Below are 20,928 nucleotides of genomic sequence, written 5' to 3'. Positions count from 1 at the left end.
TGTAAGTGATCACTGTATGAATAAAGAGCGATTTAACACTTATATTAACATAAATAAATCGCTTACTTCACCTATAAAACAACAAAATAATAAGTGATGAAGTGAGACAAATCCTGTTTTTTTGGGCACTGAAAAATCTGAATATTTCATGTTTACTAAAGCCCAACGGGTACAAATGCTTTTTACAACCACTCGAGTTACATCGGGCAAGGCAAGTTCAAGGCGCAATGTTTTGATGAAATAAATAAGTAAAAGTATGTCCCACTTGTGTGCCTACTGCAAGCTAACTACATTACTCTTATAATCAGCTTAAGTATGTAGAATAGAAAAAAGAGAGTATGCGATTTGACACGCAGGGTCTGTATACCCTGTAAACAATTATGTTCATGACCTTTGTGTTATAAGGTTGCTGACAGGCATTGTGGCAAATGTAGGACACCATAAACCAAAGTAGATTTTGCACAGGGCGAGCTGAAGGGAAGGTTAGTGGACCCAACAAAAAGGTACATAACCCGAACAAGCTCTTGGACTAAGATCACCTCTGTATGAGCTTTAAAGTTTGCCAGCTTAGTGCTCATGGCAGTCCTCATTTGGAGTTGAGCGCACGGTTTGTTTTGTACGGCGCCACACAGATGTGAGGCTGCTGTGACCTCACATGTCCTCCCCGGGGGCGGCGCCGCTACACAAACACACAGCAGCTTGCCATATAATTAACAACCAAACTCAACTTCCAATCTGTATCATTACTAGGCCCAGTGGTGTGGAGAGTACCTGAAAATTATACTTGAGTAGGAGTAACAGTATCTGTTTGTAATATATTTGGTTTCACGAGTATTTATGGGACTGCAAATACATTTTATTTTCATTGTGTGCTGAAGTATTTATTCATTTTGATTCATAGATTAAATGTTTGGTAAAATTTAAAAAATATATATCCTTAAAGTTAGGAAACTGGAATCATGACCTTAAAAAAAGACAGAAAATACATTTTGGTCAGTCAACAGATTGATTGCCTACTGTTTGTTTTAATCTGTGCTTGTAGGCCTATATACTGTTGGGTAAAATAGTATATATTATAAAATCTTCATAAGTTTCTTGTGCAAAAATCTTAATCGGTAAAGTAACTACTGTAACCTAAGCTGTCGTATAAATGTAGCCTATAGGAGTAAAAAGTCGAATAATTCCCACTAAATTTGTTATGGAAAAGAAGTTTAAAGAAGTATAAAAATAAAATATTAATGTAAAGTACAAGTGCCTCAAACTTGTACTTACAGTAATTGAGTTATGTACCTAGTTACATTAAAATCCATCAAGAGTCCTACACCTTGTTCTGTCAAATACTAAAAAAAAACTGAGACACGGCAAAAAAGACAACACCTGTGTCCAGATTCACATGCAAAAATAATGATTCCACCGACCGACCAGCGAATACCTACAGTATTTACGTTCTTTTTCCCCCCTAGCATTACTGTCAGCCAGATCAAACCAAGCTGTGCAAACCCCTTTGAAAAAATAACGTACCTCGGTATGATTTAAATTAAAACGGACTGTTTACTTTTGCAATTAATCTCAGCATGACTCCATCTCACCGCTGCTAAGGTCACATTAGCCCACATGCTCACGCCATCCACGGATTTTGGGTATAGCTAATGCTGGGGTCAAGAGAAGGATCAAGTGATTTACTGACTATTTGTGAATCATTTAAAAAAAAAAAAAACTCAAGAAGAATGACTTATGTGGGTTGTCAAAAAACTCCGAATATACTGGAGGTAGGGGCCATGTCTACCTTTCAATCAGTCAAGAGAAGTGATGTATTACGGAGCTGAAGATTCTACTTTTTTCATGGACGTGGAGAGCGAGTGCTTAAAGGGACTATGAGAGAGCGGGGGAGGGCTCTCTTAAACTGGTTGTATCCCTCCAACGCCCTGAAGTGTGTATTGTACACTTTTGAAATGCTAAAAAAGATGATTCCAGGCAGCAACAATATCCCCAACCAAACTGTACACCAGCATTTTCATTGATTTTAGCACGAGACAGAGAAAGAATACTGTTAAATAACTGATGCTCATGCACATGCTTCCAGCAGTTATTTTTTTTTTTGCAAGGACTTTGAGCGTCGGCAGAACTTCTCAATCCGTCGTGTTTCATTTGTTCATTTGCAAACAGAGGATCCAAAGGTTTAAAGCAAACACAGATTTGACTAGACAGATCCTGAATACTAAACTATACCCCATGCTGGTGCTGTGAATATAGAATATAGCTGAAAGAGTGTTGCTCTTGTGATATTTGTACAGAGAAGAAAATCTACTTGAAAGGACCAGGGATTCATAACACCAAATATATATATTTTTTTCATACAACCCATCACTGCCATAAATATAAGCAGATTTCTTTCTTTTTTTTTCTGGCTCCATATGAATACCATTGTGAAATTGTGGACCCCCCCTCTGGGGATGAAAAGAAATGAAGCAAAGAAGCAAAGAGAAAAACAGCTAATTTCTTGTAAACACATAACACGATGGCTCCTCATTAGAAATAAAAGTGGAGAGAAGCTTCCAGAACCCCTGCAGTTTTTTTTTGTGCACAAAGACAAGACACTTTAGAAGAAGTGTGTCCACAGGGGGCCAAACATAAATATGGAATGATATTTGTCAAAGGAGCAATGACAGATCATCAGCTGTTGTAACTAAAAGTGATGAACAGAAATACAGCAGGTTCACAGAGCAAAGTAAATGAGCTCGTATATACTAGGTACACAACAGTGGAGCCAAATTATATTGATGTCATGTGGATTTTTTTAACCAAAGCGGTCAGACCGCCACAAAACATTACAAATGCTATATCCCTCCTGGCACTAACGCATTTAATTAAACATTCAAAAGCAGTATCAGGTAAAGGGGCTCGCCTCACAACCCCCGTGAGGTCTCTTTCTCTCTCTCTCTCTCTCTCTCTCTCTCTCTCACACACACACACACAGAGGTTCTGGTTTGTGAAGCCAAAATGGATGAAAATAAATCACAAGAGCTCGGGCCAACATGGCTGCATACTAATCAGTGAATTACCCATGGGAAAAACTCTGCCCCATGAGTAATGGCAGCATGTGTACATCTGTGTGTGTGTGTGTGCGCGACGCGTGTGCGGGTGTGCGTATATGTGTGCGAGTGTGGAATCACCTTCTCCACCCCTTGCGGCGCCCATCAGAAGTGCTAAGTGTGTGTACTTGCTTTTTATTTAATTGCAAAAAGCAGAGGTGGGCATTCATGTGAATTGCTTTAGAGGGAAATTGAATCCGGAAGCCTTTTTTTTCGCCCCTCGTCTGTGTCTTGTAGTTGATCACAGTTATTGAAAGTGGAACATTGGCTAAAAAAAAAGAAGAGTTTGTAGATTTCAGTTTGTGTAAAAAGAGCAGGAAAGAGGTGTGTTACCTTTTGAATGGCCTCGACCCAACGTCACAAAGCCAGACGAGATGAAGTTGTGGAAGTCAGCGCCTCCACTGCTCCGCACGCTCTCCTTTCCATAGTGAAGACCTGTTCCCACACACACACACATAGAAAGACATAATTAGTCAAGCAGAGATACACAAGCAATGTAAGTATTCTGATAAGTTCTTCATTTGCAGCAGTTAAAACAGTGGTTCCCAATCTGAAGTTCAGGGCCCCCTCTAGGGCTCAGAAGAAACATGTAAGGGACAACTAGAAAATAATCAGAAAGGAACACCTATTCTAGAAAAATTTGATTTTATAGATTTAAAATGTATTTGACTTTTTACATCTCATGAGTTACTTGATAGTTTAAACTGGTCAGTCCTACAATAAGAAGCCAATGTGATAATACTGCTGCTACTACTACTCAACTTTACAGGGCGACTTATTCTTATTTAACAGTAGTGTGAAGTCTTCTGTGGCTGTGGGGGAGCTGTGTGGAATTTGAGATATAAACCTTGATGATGTCATCATCCGAGCCTGCGTATCTCGACAAAATACTCAATCTTGGAGAGAAATCTTGTCTTAAACCCTGTCTGTCGAAGGTCAAGCAAAAGCTGCCGTCAATACGCAAGATTGCAAATGTCATGCGATTTCATTTTGTTTTATTTAACCTTTGTTTAAGCAGAAAGGCTTCACGGAGATTAAAAAAATCGTCTGGCCAAGATGGGCAGCAATAACAGTGGGTTGTAAGACACGCAACAGATAACACGGACATATTCTCCAAGGAACCTGAATTTGAACAGAAAGGTGATTATTTTATCATAATTCCCTTTTCTATAACATTCATGTAAAAGAGTTCAGCCTAAATTAACCTTAACAGCACTTTAAAACAAACAGTATGTTTGTTCAACAAACACACAGACTCAAACACTGGAGACCCAACAATAGGGCATTTATTGTGCACTGAAACCCAAAAATGTTCCTTGACACGCAAGGAGAAACAGCAGTTGTTTTGAAGAAACAAAGGCATACACAGTTGTTGTTTTCTTCGCGGTAGACAGCGTCCAAATTCTATGTGATAAAACTTCCATGAGCTACCAGTACAGCCTTGAATAATAAAAAAAGGTGAAAGGAGGAAACACATCTCGCCCGGGAAAATGAATTACATTTGTTGAGCGTCAGCATAGAGGAAATAGGACAAATCCACCACCAGTCAGAGCTGAGTTTGTCATGGCACTGGCAGCTAGCCTACCACTCTGTGTCTGCCTATGTCCACATGTTTGTAGGAAATATTGTCATAGCTTGATAGAAGCAGCAGAATATGTCAGAGCATGTCACAGCCCTGAGAGACAGGCAGCACAACAACACATGAAGCCATGTTTAGTCTCCTCACAGCTCTCACATTGTCTTTTACTTCACTGTATGTGTTTTTGTTGTGTTTTTATATTTTATTGTTAATATTTGTATCTGTTTATCATTTTAGCTTTCTTTGCTTTTTAAAAACTGTTTCAAAGTTATGTGAATTACAAAGTTACTGAAGGGCTGCAGGTAACAGTTATTGTCATTATCGATTGACACAGTGATTTTCTCTTGACTATTCATATAATCTTGATGTCAGAAATGTCAGATAATAGTGAAAAAATTGCCCTTTCAATTTTACAAAGCCCAAGATGATCAATGTCTTGTAATGTCCAACCACACTCCAAAAGAAGCATAAAAAGAATCAGTATCGATGCAGCAGAACCAGAAATATCAAGTTTATCAGGTATTCTTCTACCTTCAAAACCTGAAGCCTACATTACCCAAAATGCAACCAGATTGCAAAGTGACATCAATTGGAGTACCTTTTAATATTTAGTAACACCGACCCGTAAACAGACATGGATGTGTAAAATCAGTTGAGTTCACTTATAACATATTAAGTTAACTATCACTATCACTCAAGCAACCTAGGTTCTATAAACTGGTATATAAACAAAGTGTATGTACTGAAAGTGCTAGCAACATGCCAGTTTACAGAGCCTCGGCTGTGTGTTAACCCTGTTTATTTTGTTCAGCCTACACACACTGACAGGTAGCAGATCATGACGGGAATATTCAATGATTTGGACAAAAAGTGATTTTGACAACAAGCTTTCTCCAGAATCGCTGATTCCCCCTTTACGATGCTTTCATCTCTTCAGGCACACAAGTGAGCACAGTACGATGATCCTCAGAAAAAAAGAAAAAAAAAAGCTATCCATCCCTAACCACCAACACAACACACGTACACACGTGCAATTTGAACTTAATCACACCTCTCCCTGCATTGCTTTTGTGCCTCCTATATAGATATGGTGCAGTTATTTTCCCCATTCCATCATACAGCTTCGGAAAAAAATTAAGAGACCACTCCAAATATTCAGTGTCTCTTGTTTTACTCTTTAGATGCATATATTTGAGTAAAATGACCATTTTGATTTTATTATATAAACTACTGACTACATTACTACCAAATTCACAATAAAAATATTTGTCATTTAGGACATTTTCAATAAATAAGGTAGAGATAAAGATTTAAGAATTGTTATCTTCCTGTGCCATTCCTGTCATTGGTAGGCCGCGCCACGAGCCACTGCGACAATCTCAAAGAGCCTTCAGGAACAATCCCCTCTCCTTTAACCACAGCTCCTGTTCCTAGCTCATTAAGGTGGGCTAGCATGAAGGGGCTTCAGGGGGGAACGCTATACGCATTATGAATTTATCGTCACTGGTACAAAGGAAAAAAAATTTGACTTTCACCTCAAACCATGTGCAAATGAAATGAACCAGCTGAGGCAGGGCGCAGGGGGATTCATATGGTAATACTTTTTTAATCAGACTTTTCACTGGACACATATATATATAAACTGTATTATATACCTCTGAATAACTCTGTAGATTGGGGAGAGGCGGGGGAGGGGGGGTGGGAATAATAAGATATATATTATATTGTTAAAAGAGCTGGATGTGGTGCTGTGTGTCTGGGGGTTGGGGGGACGTGATCCGACTCCTACTAGCAGGTCCATTAAGCTTTCACACAGCCAGCCAGAGGTTCTTTACATGGTATAGTGATTTTATAGAATTATAAGACGTGGGTTTGCATGTGTGAAGACAAGGAGCTGTTCAGCTGGTAAAGAGTATAGCTGAAAACCAAACTTGAGTAAGAGTAGAGATACCTTAGTAGAAAAATTACTCCATTACATGTAACAAAAGAGTAAAAGTAAATGATCTGTTTTTAAAAAGTATTTAAGTATCAAGAGTGTTTAGCTCGTATGGCATTTATAATGCTCAAAGATGCACTAGGTAGTGTTCAGATCCTTAATTAACTTAAGTAAAAGTAAATGTACTTACGTATATTACAAGTCATGACTTTTTCTAGCACATTTGCATTAGGAATGACTATCATCTAAATAGTCAATAGTCAGTGCAATATTTTTCAAACTCTTCATATGTTTTTGCGTGCAAAAGAAATTAATGAATTCCTAAAGTAACTAGTAACTTAAGTTATCAGGTGAAGTTAGTGGAGTGAAAGGTATATACGTATTTCACACCAAACTGTTGTTGAGTAGAAGTATAAAGTAGCATGAAAAGAAAATATTCAAGTAAAGTACAACTGCCTCAAATGTGTACCTTAGGACAGTAAAGACGTAAATGTACTTAGTTATGGTACACCTCTTCTCGCAACATACTCCTTCATATCTTTATTTCCCTCTTGCACCATTCCAGACTGAAATGCATACTGAATGACGCCTCTAAAAAAAATCTGTACTTTTTTTAATGGCATCCTGGCAAATACGTGGCCCTTTTCTTTTAACCCTTCCCTTGCCCTATAAGCTCAAGGGTGCACCTGTATAATAAGGGGCCAATAATGAGATCTAGGCCAGGAAACAATTAGGTTGGGGGTCTCTCTCAGATGCTATGGTTTTAACACAGGTGCACTCAGGGAGGAAGCTTCTATTAAAACATGTTGGTGCAGTCAGCATATAAATGTTGATTTGAACATGTGGGCAATGGTTAGTTGGCCAATGGGGAGCCAGCCAGGTCATAGAGGTGATGTTATGTCAGATTAATTGGAGGGAGGTTTTGGCAAAACAGGGAAGTGTGTGTGTGTGTGTGTGTGTGTGTGTGTGTGTGTGTGTGTGTGTGTGTGTGTGTGTGTGTGGTAGTGATTTGCACAGGAGGGCCTCACTTAATATGATTATAAAAGTGCCTTTTGGCGAATAATTAGGAGTAATTAAATAATCACTGTTTTGTTATTTTGGGCAGAACTCTTTGTTTAGGTAGCACACACACACACACACACACACACTCAAAGGTACATGCTTTAAAAATATCTGAAGGTCATGTCGAAGCTGCTAAATAGCGGGAAATGTTATTTTATCATCACCACCTCTAATTGTCCACAGCAGCTGACCTTTAAGCATCGGGAGGTTGCTCATCGCCAACAACATTAAACTAGAGCTCAAACACATAGAGTACAGATGCAGGCTGACGGCTTTCCAACCTCTGCGTGAGCGTATAACTCTCTTAACAACACAGTCATTCTTCTCATTGTGATTCTTGTAGTGCATCAAACACAGCCCCCATTACTCATAATCCAATTTGCCTATACTATGTTTTCCCCGCAGAACTGCAATACGGGAGTTATTGTTTTTTTCTGTTGACTAAACTGAGACGGAGGAAAACAGCCGATCTCTGCAAACCACCTGAAAACTATATTTCATCATTCTGTGCATTAGGAAAATGTCAGAGAGGAAACCAGGCAACTCTTCTCAAAAAAAGAAATAAAAAAAAACAGGAAGAGGGGCAAAAATCTTTGCCGGTGGTGTGCGGTAAATAAATCAACTTCATCTGAAGGGAGCCAACGGGCCAACTTGCATTACTCATAGAAAGCGGTTATTGTTTACTTTGACCAAAGGGCAAACTCCTGTAAAAGGTGGGTATCCCTTTCAAGGTCTACTCGTTCCTTGTTGTGGCTGTGGGGCGCTCTGTGTGTGTTTACACCCCAACCTAAAAGAGGATCAGAGCCAACCACAACAACGCAGAGTGGATGCGAATAAATATAGCAGCAGCACTTGTGCATTGGTATCATATTATGCTGTCTGTACTGTTCTTCTGCTTCAGGTCCAAAAATATATCATTCTAAAAATGCAGGGACGTTTTTTTGCAGTGCACCAAGGGTATACCATGTCACCACTCAGGGCCTGCAATATTTAAAAAGAAAATGAAAACGCATTTATTTTTTAGAAGTGAGCCTGAACAAAACGCTTGAGGATAAAGTTTCAATAAATAAAAAACCTACGGTAAGGAAGTGATTGCTGCTGAGAGCAAGTGGGCATCATTACACGTTGTGGATCAAAAGGAAGCTCTTGACATAAGTACGTAGGATCCTCCTGGGCCCTGTTGCCACTTGCTTTATGAGGTCTCTCCATCTGATTTAAAAGTGTCTCAGATAGCCTCTGGAAGTGAAGTGCCATTCTAAAGCAGGGGTACGACTCCAGCCGAGGACCCCTTGAGAGGGCCAGCCTGCCTCAACGTTCTGCCTAACGGCCATTACGGAGCACATTAATATGCATTTTATTCCATGAGAGTAAGTAAGTGGGCTTGCTCAACCCCAGCACCTTGGAACCCGTTAACAGCATCATCGGGTTGAACTTTGCCGATTTATATGCACACATTAACCACGCTTTGGCCCTGCACTGTCACTGCCTTTCATGCTCAACCTCGTTAGGACTGCTGCGGTCCCCTGATGACAGGGGTGGGGTGGGTGGGGGGCTTGGTTGGTGGAGACTGAGCCTGTGTTCCAATCCCCATACTTCTCTACTAACTATTCAGTATGGTAGAAAAAGATTTAAGATGTCCCACTTCACTTATTGTGGTCAGATGCAACATGCTTAAAAAATACCCGGATGCCTTACTACACCCAGTCGAGATTTTCAGTGTGGAAATCAGCATTCTTTCTTTGTGATTCTGACCCACAATCCAATGCGCACCGGAAGTGACATCACATTGATGGAGCCTCCGTATGGAAACAACCAGTGATGCAAAGGACATATAATAAGCAAGAGGCCAAGTTCAAGGGGCGATGTTATGATGAAATGATTAAGTAAAAGTTTGTCCCAATTGTGTGCCTACTGCATGCTAAATACATATTTTCTCATGCTTGGCTGTAGTATGTAGAATAGAAAAAAAGAGAGTATATGCAATATTGGAACGTAGCCTGAGTTGCAGCGATTGTGTGCAAGCAAGGCAAAAAAAAATGGTTGCAGCCAAGCAGAGCGTCAGATAGGCAGACAAAGTACATCTCGACCTCTACTTAGTATAAATGCGTGCAAGGTCATGCTGAAGGCTAACCAGTGCACGTGCAGCTACTTATCAGCCCAGTCCCTTGTCTGTATGGCCTGGCTACAGTTGCCATTATGAGAAGACTGATGCCGTGTCTTAGCAAGGGAGACACTAAGTGAATGAACGCACACTGTAGTCACAACAAACATTAAGCTGCAAGGAAATGTTCCCCCGTAAGTATTTCACAGATGGGTTTAGATGACAAGAGTCTGTGAAGTCAAATAAAGTTGGAAGCATATTTTTCAATGTATTATTTAGAGACACGGGTGCTAAAATATGTTCTGCTGTCCTGCAACTCAAATCTAATGTGACACAACCGCATGTACTGTGTCAGGTGCTGTGATGTTTCTTTTTAGAACTTCAGAAATGCAGCTATGGTTCTGTTGTCAGCAAAAAAGGAAGCACAAGGAATCAAGCCATGGGGGGTGTGGGGGTGCTAGGAGTGGCTACAACACCTATTTTACATACTGTAACGCTCTGTCAACCTTGTACGGCATATCGATGCCCCGAGGCAACGGAAAGCCTTTCTGGACGCTATACCATTTATGATTGTTTCAATATTTATTTACATGTTGGGTCTCCTGATGACATGTTATTAATTAGTCGGATGTGGAGCTGAAGTGGGTTTAATGTTACATTTTGCGGTGGGAACAACCCCTCGGGCCGGCAGTAACATGAATGTAACTAACTATTTCACACCTTTAGCATGAGGCGTGGGCGTGAATCTCTACTGAAGCAGTATATCGCTTAAAGCTACAGTGTTTAATATTGGAATATAAAGGATCTAGTGGTGAGATTTTAGATTGCAATGCTCCCTTGCTTACTCCTTATCTTCGTCATCCACCACACTGCCTCAAGTTTTTCCACAATATCGAGTGATGAGGTGAAGATGCATTTAGTTAATTATTCAATAATACTTCTCCTTGGTCTTCCAACAGGTGCATTTCCCAAAGACGCCCGCTATATATTAAAACGCGTAATTCTCTCTTCTGTGCTACTGTAGAAATATGGTGTATTTCTAATGTAAATGAAGTATCCACCAATCAGGTCTTAGAGGCAGTTGTGCAGCTTTCACCTTGGAACACACAGACAGCACACATTCTTGGTCCTTTTATAAAAGTAGATATTCCTTAAACCAACACTTCTTTGCATAATTGCTGGGGGAAGTCAGGAGCAGGAGACAATAGCCGTGTGGATGTATTGTACGTGTGCAGAGAATGCGATGCCATTGTGTTCCACGAACAAAAGCAAGAGCTAGCTGAGGTTCCACACTCGAATGAGAAACCAGCAAGTCAAGACAAAAGTTTATAAAAGACATTCACTGAAACATTGTATATAAAGAAACATGTGCACACCACTGTCCTGTGGGGTGGGGGGGAGGGGGAGACAAGCATTTCTCTATCCTCCAAGGTCATAGGGAAAACCGCCATGTTTTCAATTCAATACATGATCCAATGCGTTTTGTGTTTTGATACAGTTCAGGAAGGACATTTCTTAACCCATTAAACAATAAGTGAATCTTTGCAGATAAGTGACTTACATTGTACAGTAAAAGCTCACTTAATAATTTACCACAGAAATCGTATCTACATCTGTTTGTGTATACCCATTGTTACCCTGAAGCATCAACAAATAGGTGGGTTGTAAGTTGGGGCTGATCAATGTTTCCAGTAATGCATTGTCAGATATTAAATCTCCCAGTAAGGAAAAACTTAACTTATGCAGCAGATGGTAAAAGGATCTTTAGAAAAGCATTTTGCACACCACTACTAAGGATCTCTGTGCTTAGTCGGCTGAAACTCCTAACGTGTGAAACATCCCAACATTAGAATATTTCTAGCACTTTCTCTCTTTCCTTTCCATTTCAGCAACTCCTTTGTTCGTGATTCTAATATCTCATTATTTCCCATCTGTGTGCCTCTAACCGAGTGCCTTTGCCAATCTGGTAACATCGGCTTTGTCGATGAAAACCTAAAATTCTGCCTGGACTCCAGTTCTTCCCACATACAAATTGTTGCCTTCAATAGCAATTTATGGCCCTTGTCTGTTCTCTGAAGCTTTGGGTTAAATCACGCCACGTTCCTCTGTGTGCGTTTGACTGAGGGGTCGTCACTTCCAGTCCGTCAACACAGAGGGGGCCGTGGTGTTACCTTTGCCAGCCTGTAATTACCTCCAATAGCAGGCCCTTCTTTACCCCTTTCGCACTCTCACTCCCCCACACTCTGCCTCTCGCGCTCAAATCAGATGATTGCTGGATGTTAACACTGGGGATTAGAGTTTGCTGAAAGGGTGAGCACAGTGGGTGCTCTTTGGAAGGGGAGTGCAAGAGTTTTGCACAGAAATAATGAATATACAAGAGGCTCCCCGGTGGCTCACTGGTAGTGTGTGCGTACTATTAAGGCAATTGTTCTGTTCGAGTGGGTTCAACTCCAGCCCGGGCCGTATACTGCATGTCTTCCCCTTCTCTCTCTCCCTATTTTCAACTCTATGCTTAAAGCTATCCAATAAAAACGTGTCTAGAAATTGTTCCTAAATATTTTTCTACCATACTAAATAACAGGGAAGTATGGGGATTGGAATGCCGCCAATGAATATACTGCAAATGCTTTACACAGAGAGAAAGATGGAGAGAGAGAGAGCGCTGAGAGTGATGTGGGCTAGGGGCTTCACTGCTGAAATCAGCCTTCAAGCTTTATCGGACCAACAGTCATGACACATAAATTAGTGGATGCTTGTGAGGCTTGTGCCAGGAGAAGGAGGGCTCTTACCGTGGTTGGATTTGGAGGTGTGTACAGGCGTGTAGTGGTTCTTGGATGAGGTTCGGATCGGTGTGTTGTCTTTGGGCGAGCCGTTCATCGCTGCAAAGTTCTCACAGTCGTACTGCGATATGGGGATGGGCCCCTGCTGCCTCAGGATGTCTGCAAGGGCCCTGTAGAGCAAAGGAACAAGGCTAGTTAGTACTGCACCAACACCATGTTTCTCTTCTACAGTTTCTTTGACTATACATCAGTGTAGCTGAACTGAGTTAAAACCTGAAGTGTAAGAGTGTTTGTTTCCCGCACGGCGAAATGGCTGCTGCTAATTGTTGGGACAGTGTTGTTCCATCTTCTTTTCGTTTTTCTTTTTTTCTTTTTCACGTCAGGGAACATGACGAATGCTAATTTGCAACAAGAGAGACAAACACTGTATGTGCGAGTATCTCTTCTAATTGGGTTGAATTTTAATGTTTTTCAGAGCGCACCAGGTGCATATGGAGGGAAAGGAGCCCTCGAGGGGGATGGAGTGGAGGAGAGGGAGAAGCAATCGTGATGAAAGAAAGTTTTTTAAAAAAGGAAGAAAAAATGTGTTTGTTTGTTTCTCTCTGGCTTTTCTTTTTTCGGGTAAAGGAAATCAAATGACTATTTTGCGACGCTGCAGCAGCGCAATGCTTTTGTTTGACAAATGTATCAGCGATGTAACCTTTTGCTTTTACGTTAATATTTGAGTCAGCCCCCTCTCCCCCTCTCCCCTCCATTGCCTGCTCCTTATTGAATGTGCAGCGGTGCATGCATGTCACACGACCTTGATACGGCCCCCAAACCTTAACACTATCCATTATTCACACTCTTAAGATTGCTCAAGTGTTGAATAATGCATCCAATGACAAAAAATAAAAAAAAAATAAAAAAAGCTCTTCAATCTTGAGCAAATAATGTGTGTCAGCATTTGTTCACTGATGTGGTCACCGTCAATACAACATGTGGTCCACTCATGTATGATGACCCTCGTATGGTGAAAGCCCCAGGAAATGTTGGGAGCCAGCTGAGGAGGTGAGATGAGATCATTGGCCCTGGTGGGTGTGTGTGTGTGTGTGTGTGTGTGTGTGTGTGTGTGTGTGTGTGTGTGTGTGTGTGTGTGTGTGTGTGTGTGTGTGTGTGTGTGTGTGTGTGTGTGTGTGTGTGTGTGTGTGTGTGGCTGATGTCTGCCAAACGTTTGCGTCAAAAAATGTCAGGCCGTCATGTGCAACGTGTAAAAAAAAATCTGCATCCCAGTTTAGTGGAGGGGAACAGAAGGATTTTAGCTGCGATATAAACTAACTGACATGTTGTGAGTCAGTCCTTCTCACTCCCCACACATAACAGATGCACACACACACACACACACACACACACACACAAACTCACTATCTCTCTCTTCAAAAACATCTGACTAACCACAATGACTGTAATAGTTCTAACTTCTGCGTAATTATTTCTGAGCATACACTTCTGGGGGACTTCAACAGCTGTTTCAAATTTCTGACTGAATTGGATCTGTAAGGTGTTCACCAGTTTGGCATTAGATAACGATCTGTTAATTAATTAAAACACATTACCAGCCTGATTTCTAAATCGATGTTTCAGATGGAGAGAAAGGAAAATAAACGCTGTCGCTGCAACTTACAAATACAAATATTATGTGTTGTATAATGGTGCATTGAAAATGACTGCATGTGACATGCCTCTAGGCCTGTTTCTGGCATTAGTTTTGACCTTTGACCCCTGTCTCTGAATGGGAGTATATATGTCTGTCTGTATTACAATCTCTCCAGGGTGCAAATGATGAGCTGTTAGTACGGGGGCGACGTTTCTTTTCTTTCTTTTTTCTCTCTTACTAAAAGGGGAAACATTTGATAGAAGATAGGGACACATTTGTGCCGCTAATAAATCGCATCATGCCTTCTCAATCACTTCTGACGTGCTTTGAAACAACAGTCTTTAATTCTCTACCCACTCACCTGTGTATGTTCATTTCCTGAGGCGGCTCTGTGGCTTTGTCGTACGCCACTTTGACCGACACTCCCACCACTATGACGAAGGCTATGATCCCACAGGTGATGTAGACGGCCGTGCTCGTCTGGTCCATGCTCGGGTCGTACGTATCTCCGGTGGGCACTGGCGACGGGGCGGCCGTCTGCACCCACACGGGCGTCTGGTAGTTCTTGCACGCCTTCTGGTCCAGCTTGTCCTTCTTGTACTCGCAGCAGAAGCGCAGGTAGCACGTGCCGCAGCAGTACCGGTGGTTGGTGTTGTTGCACTCGAACATCTTGTCGTACTGGCCGCTCACGTCGTAGTAACCCAGGCAGGTGTCGTGGTTGACGGCGGGCGGGGTGACGGCGATCACCGTGGGCGCCGCGGTGGCTTTGGGCGCCTTTCTGGGCGCCTGCTTGGGCTTCTTATTACCGCCCGTAGCGGCGCCCAACACGCTCAACGGGTCCAAGTATATCAGCAGCAGCAAAAGGTGCCTTATCCCCATGGTAGAGTCAAGAAGAGAACTCTTCAAGTCTTCTGCGTTATGGCAAAGGCAAAAGGCGCGTCAACTGCGTGTATTAAACATGCACGGGTTTAGTCTTGTTTAAGTTTCGCTCATTCTCCCGTGCCGCCGTCATCATGCTGGAGACAACTCTGTGTAGTAGTCTTTTGTCAAGGGCATATTTCGGTGGCTATTCTTACGCAATGGACAAACTAGAGCCCATTGCGAGCCATAGTCAGGTAGCCGTGGTGGCAGGAGAGCATCATATCCAGACCGGGGGAGGCTGAGCTGCGCTGCTGCTGCTGCTGCTGCTGCTGCGTCGCTGTCCAAGGTGCTGAATTTCTCCTGAGCTCCGCATTCAGTTTGTGCTCATGTCCAAGTCAAAGTAAGAGCTGGAGACAAACACATAAAGCCAAATCTCATTAGGTAGCATCCTCACGTCAGAGGAGTCACGTAATGAACCCATGGCAGGCTCTCTATGCGTCCGAATAACTTGGCAGATCTTTTGCCGTGGGAAAAAATAATCCCGTTTGGAGTCATTCGTGCAGTCATATTTGTTTGCACGACGCACTCAACTTGGTACCCAACGCGACACCCACACACAGCACTAACATATCTTCCACATTAACGTGTGTTATCTATATGCCTAGCACTACACTGCCGTGCCACAGCTGCATTAAGTTAATGTGAATACAGGATCATTTCTGCAAATTATTTTTCAAATACAATGCAAATAGAACTTGAATGCATTCTTTTTTCTTCACATTGAACAGATGACGGGAGTGTGAAAAGCCAGCCTACCTCAGTTAGGATACCCGCTGAGGAGTTGCTCTCTGTGTGGGTCTCCGAAAGTGAGAGGAATATCACAGCTCGGAACCCCTCTATCCTCCTCTCTCTCTCTCTCTCCTTCTTCTCTCCTCTCTCTCGGCTCCCTCCCTCCCTCCCTCCACCTCTTACATCACTTCAGTGCTGGCGTCAGAACTCCGCCAAGTATCGTTGAATAGCAGCCTCCTCCTCCAAGCAAAGCAGGGGAAGGGAGCCTGGTTATTGGCATTAAAGGTCACATAATGTGCAAATTGTTTAGGTTCAAAATTGTAATTTGGGCTTCTATACACTGTTTTAATGGTGTAGAAAACCCTTTATATTTCTCCCAGTGCCATGGTTGAATCTCCTCTTTTCAGCCTCTGTCTGAAATGTTCCCTTTCATTGCCTGCCTCTTTAAGCCCCGCCTCCCAAATAACCCAGTCTGCTCTGATTGGCCCTGGAACTAACTGCAACTTTGAATTTAGCTGGCAGTTAGATTCAGGGGTATCTGGGGGTGTGCTTAGTACAGGTTATTACAGGTGGTGCTAAGGTTGATAATGAAGGGGCATGGCTTCCCCCTTATGACGTCATAAATGGACAAAATCTGACTGGGGTTTTTGAACACAGGTTTTCAGAAAGATGGAGGTGGAAAAAAAGACTGTTGTTTTTTTTCTCATATACTCTGGGAGTCTCTAGTCACACCAGGGACTCATTAATGTTAAAAAAACATGAAACAGTGCATTTGGCATAATAGGTGACCTTTGACGCATCCAAATGTAATGGCTGCATGCCACAGAACACGGTCGCTGGCTCTTTATTTGCATTCACACCTCCTCAACCGTTATGGCCAGCTGGCTGTTATCATGTTGCAGCTGACATGCCTGTAAACAAGCAACGTTTTCAAGGGATGAAACAGTAATTGGCTGTGCACTCTCTCACTCCATACATTCTTATTTCTGATCAAGTTGTTCACGTCCATGACACATGGGGGGATTAATAAGAAATGAAAGACAAATGGAAAGTGTTTGAACAATGCTGCACTGCGATTGAACGAAATGGATTTTATAGCTTCTGCTGTATGTCCAGGTCTTTTTCTTGACAGTAGTATCCACAACAGAAACATTTCTTGGGCTCTTCTTGGGATTTGTCCAAGTGCCTGCGCCAGTGCACAGGGGGTGACACCAGTTTATAAACGCTGCCCTACTGAGAAGCACAGACAGAGATTTGTGGAGCTGATAGGCTTGATGATCATTGTGTCAACTCATTTAGCAATGGCTTGAATGCAACCAACATTAAATTCCTATGAAAAAGTCACACACACTATAGCTTTAAATCACAGCTATCTGCCTTGGTTTGGGAACTAATGCAACGTGATGAGAATGCAGCTCTTTGTTTTCTGGGTAGTGTTGCTGGCAGGCGGCAGTCTGTAATGATGTGGGGGCCAAAGAAGCACCAGTAAAGATTAGAGGAGTGGGGAAGAGGTGTCAGCAGACCCCGGAGAGGCAGCATGCAAGAAAGGAATCTGAAGGGAGCCTATGGGAGGAATTATGTTACTTTCCTTTCCCCCCCTCTATAGTATACAGTGAACATGTGGTGGTGTATGTGTCTTGTAGACATTGTTAAAATGTGATTGTGTTTATTGGGATTTGATTCAAACTTATTGCATTCTCTAAATCCCCCTTTGAATCCTGTCATCTTATTGCAACATCAACTCCCAGACCCTTTACAAGGTTATTCCAATTGAAAGTTACAATGGAAGGACTGAACGGTGCAAAAGCAAAAAGAGAACTGACATAGGCAGCTTGTCAGTCTGCAGTCTGAGGCAGATATATATACAGAATATATAGAGCAATGCAGAAAATGGACTAAAGTCAGAAGCAGTTTTGTGACACACTTTTGCTCATTAGAGCGTGTTTTCTTGCACACTGATATTTGAACTGTAATCCGAAAATTCAAATTGTTTTGTATTATTTGTATTTAATTTAAAGGTTAAAGCTATGTTTTTGTAGCCCGATAGTTTCCCACAAGAGAGCGAGAGAGAGAACTATCCATCTAGAAACAAGGTTTACTTAACTTAATGCATAGTCCTAGCAGTGGGTATGATTTGTATGGAAGGCGGAGAGGAAAAGAGAGTTGAATGTAGAATGGATGTATCCTGGCGGTTCTACACCGCGAGCTGTATGCTAAGAGGAGAGAGATTGTTCGGGCCTGTAAATGTGCCAGGGAGAGCTCTGTATCATTATGACCAACATGTAGAAAATGTTGAGTCGCAGAACTGACATAGAGGTTGTTGATGTTTCTTTAAAGCTGCACTAATAAATATTGTTATACCAAAAGATTGATCAAACGTTGCATGTAATATGAAAGGAGTCATTTGTAGTGACAAACCCACAGAGAATTACCACCCGACCCTGCAGTTTAACTCCCTTACAAAGCGTTTTATCCTTTCATTGTTTTCTTTTTCAGCCTACAACTCTACATTCATCAGCCTTGTTTTCTTGTACTAATGCATGTTATAGAAAGTACGATTTTATAGATTTAATAACTGTGCGTATTTATAGTGCGTAACTTTTGTGTCTGCCATGAGGAATTCTGAGTCAGTACAACAACACTGTCGGCACAGCATGGATTTTATACCTTCTGCTGTACATTCAGGTTTTTTCTTAACAGTACACATCAGCAACTTGGGCGCTTCTTGGGATTGTTCTGAGCTCCTGCTGCACTTTTTTGTAAGCCTTGCCATACTGAGAAATACAGAGTTTTGTGCAACTGAAAGGCTTAATCAACTTTGTGTCAACTCGTTTGGCAATGGCGTGAATGAAATGAGACATTCATTTATTTGAAAAAGTTACGCACTTTAGCTTTAAATATCTTCTTAGACTAGTCTGTGTGAAAACTATCCTATTCTCTGACTGCACTGGTTTCCTGTAACTAACTTAGAATGGTAATAAATTCCTTGGATGGAACACTATTGCAGACGGATAAATCTCTCTTTTCTTCTGCCTTGTTTATCACATCAAGGCCAGAACAGGTTGTTCACGCCAAGAATGGAAACAGAGGGGTTGACATAATACTTAATATATTCATCTGTCTTCCTGTTATCTTTGTCACTTTGTTTATCCTCAGCCGGCTGCCCCTGAGCACTGACCATCACTTAAGTGATTCCACTCTGCGTTTACTCTTTTATGTACTGAGAATAAAAGGACTTAAATACATTCTTTGTTTCAACATTTCTTTATTTATCACCACGACAAGACAATTCCACAACAATGCAACCACAGAGCACAACTCTGAAGGTCCTCTTCAGTGTAAATGAGTGTCTTTCGGCACATCGTTTTCAACAGTTTTGGTTCACTCTCACTGCTGTTGTCAACCAAATCTCCAGTAAAAACTAGCAGCTGCTTTAAGAAAAACTGCTCTAATGAACCGTACACTACCTACCCAGAAAACAGCAGACAAACACAGAAAGGGAGAATAGCTGTTGAACACAGATGAGAACAAAAAAAATTATATTTTTCTCTACAACTGCTGATAACTAAACAGAACTAACGGTGAATATTGGACGTACATTTGCCAGGTCAGGGGCCTCATTTATAAACGTTGCGTACGCCCAGAAGAGGGCGCACGCCAATTTCTAAGCAAATATTGGGATTTATAAAAACCAAACTTGACGGGAGATGTGCGGTCCTCCACGCAAACTCTGACCCATGCGTACGCACAGAAAGTGGAGAAAGGAGAAACGGCGACTCCGTCGGCACATGTATGAAGTGCGAGAACGAATGTGTTTGTGTAAAATGTATCCAGATAGGCCTATTATAAGCCATGTAGGTCAATCATATATTGGGAGTTCCTTTGCAAAACGGATGAAGCCATTCTTACAACTAATGAACAAATGCCTCCACGGATTTTTCCATGGAGTGATACCAACAAAAACAAAACGAATTAGGATCTTAAATAGCCTACAAACGGAGACATATGAGTGCAACGTTCGAATAAGCTCTGCAGTTATTAAAGAATAACCTATCTGCATGTTGTGGAATTAATTCTGATAATATTGAGGTGGAATACAGCCTATTACTTTTACACTGACGCTGTTCTCGATGCCTCAGTCAGGCAGACAGGAGTGCACCTTTTCATACACTAATGATAAGCCTACTGTACATCACATAGGCTACTGTGATTTTTTTCACGGCTTTTAGTCCGTTTTATCTATGTGTTTTTCTTTGTGTTTAAGCACGTCGCAATTGTGTTTTGAAAGGGACTGTGAAGTTTATTATTAACCCTCCGCCGCCCGTCACTGCCCCGGGATGAATTCTCCGAATCTGTATCTCATGGGGGGTCTCAGTGCCCCCCGCTCGTGGCACAAACACTGTTGTGTGAGGATATGCACTTGTTTGCGTCCACTTTTATGTCGGATCACTTCTTTTTATTTCGGCCACAGCGTTCACAGAGATCGCCACAGGCTGCACTCTATCGCCTTTACGCTCACACTGCCACCAAACTATATTTTCCCTGTTCGCCACTTCTCCAACGGGTACTTCGGGGTGACCGCAGTGATCCACACCGTGTGGAGTTTATTTTTCCATTTCCCTTTCAGTCGGCGATTGCCACTACCGCCTTCATGCACTCAGTAAATGATATTAATTCGGGCGTGTCGATGACTATGTATGGGTAAATATGGGCGGTACGTGAAGCCCGCAAAGGCTGCGCCACATGTAGAGTAGATTGTGATTTATAAAGGGAAACAGGCGTAGGACGTGAGTGCGCACTGTTTTATAAATCCGAATATTTTTGTTCGCACGTACATCCTACATTTCTTCCGTACGCCAGCTTCCACGTGAATCCCACGCAAAGCTTTATAAATGAGGCCCCAGGTCAGGTGGACACAAACAGGGTGTGTAAATGTGTCCATTATGTTATGGTGAGGTTATGAGGTGATAATATGGCAAACGTGTGTTTTTAGCTTATTTCACTGCCCCTGAGTAGCCCACACCTCATGCTTCCCCCTAAATCAACTTAAAGATTCGGAGTGAGTTTAGCTGCATACTCTCTAAACTTAGCC

At 41.9% G+C, this 20,928-nt stretch overlaps 1 protein-coding gene across 1 annotated transcript in view; it reads right to left on the bottom strand.

Annotated features, from left to right (window-relative positions):
• The window catches only part of LOC307266647 (shisa family member 6), a gene marked incomplete at both ends in the record, with an annotated part of 72,070 nt that extends 57,005 nt beyond the window's left edge, over nucleotides 1–15,065 (bottom strand). The window contains 3 exons of the mRNA XM_080048715.1: nucleotides 3,426–3,527; nucleotides 12,560–12,720; nucleotides 14,548–15,065. Coding sequence (XP_079904841.1) covers nucleotides 3,426–3,527; nucleotides 12,560–12,720; nucleotides 14,548–15,065 — 781 coding nt within the window. The remainder of the gene's footprint in view (nucleotides 1–3,425; nucleotides 3,528–12,559; nucleotides 12,721–14,547) is intronic.
• Nucleotides 15,066–20,928: the final 5,863 nt, after the last annotated feature.

The sequence above is a fragment of the Ammodytes marinus genome, assembly GCF_949987685.1.
Source record: "Ammodytes marinus genome assembly, chromosome: 20".
NCBI classification, from domain to species: Eukaryota; Metazoa; Chordata; class Actinopteri; order Uranoscopiformes; family Ammodytidae; genus Ammodytes; species Ammodytes marinus.
Note: the sequence above shows the minus strand (reverse complement) of the source record. Positions and strands in the feature narration are given on the sequence as shown.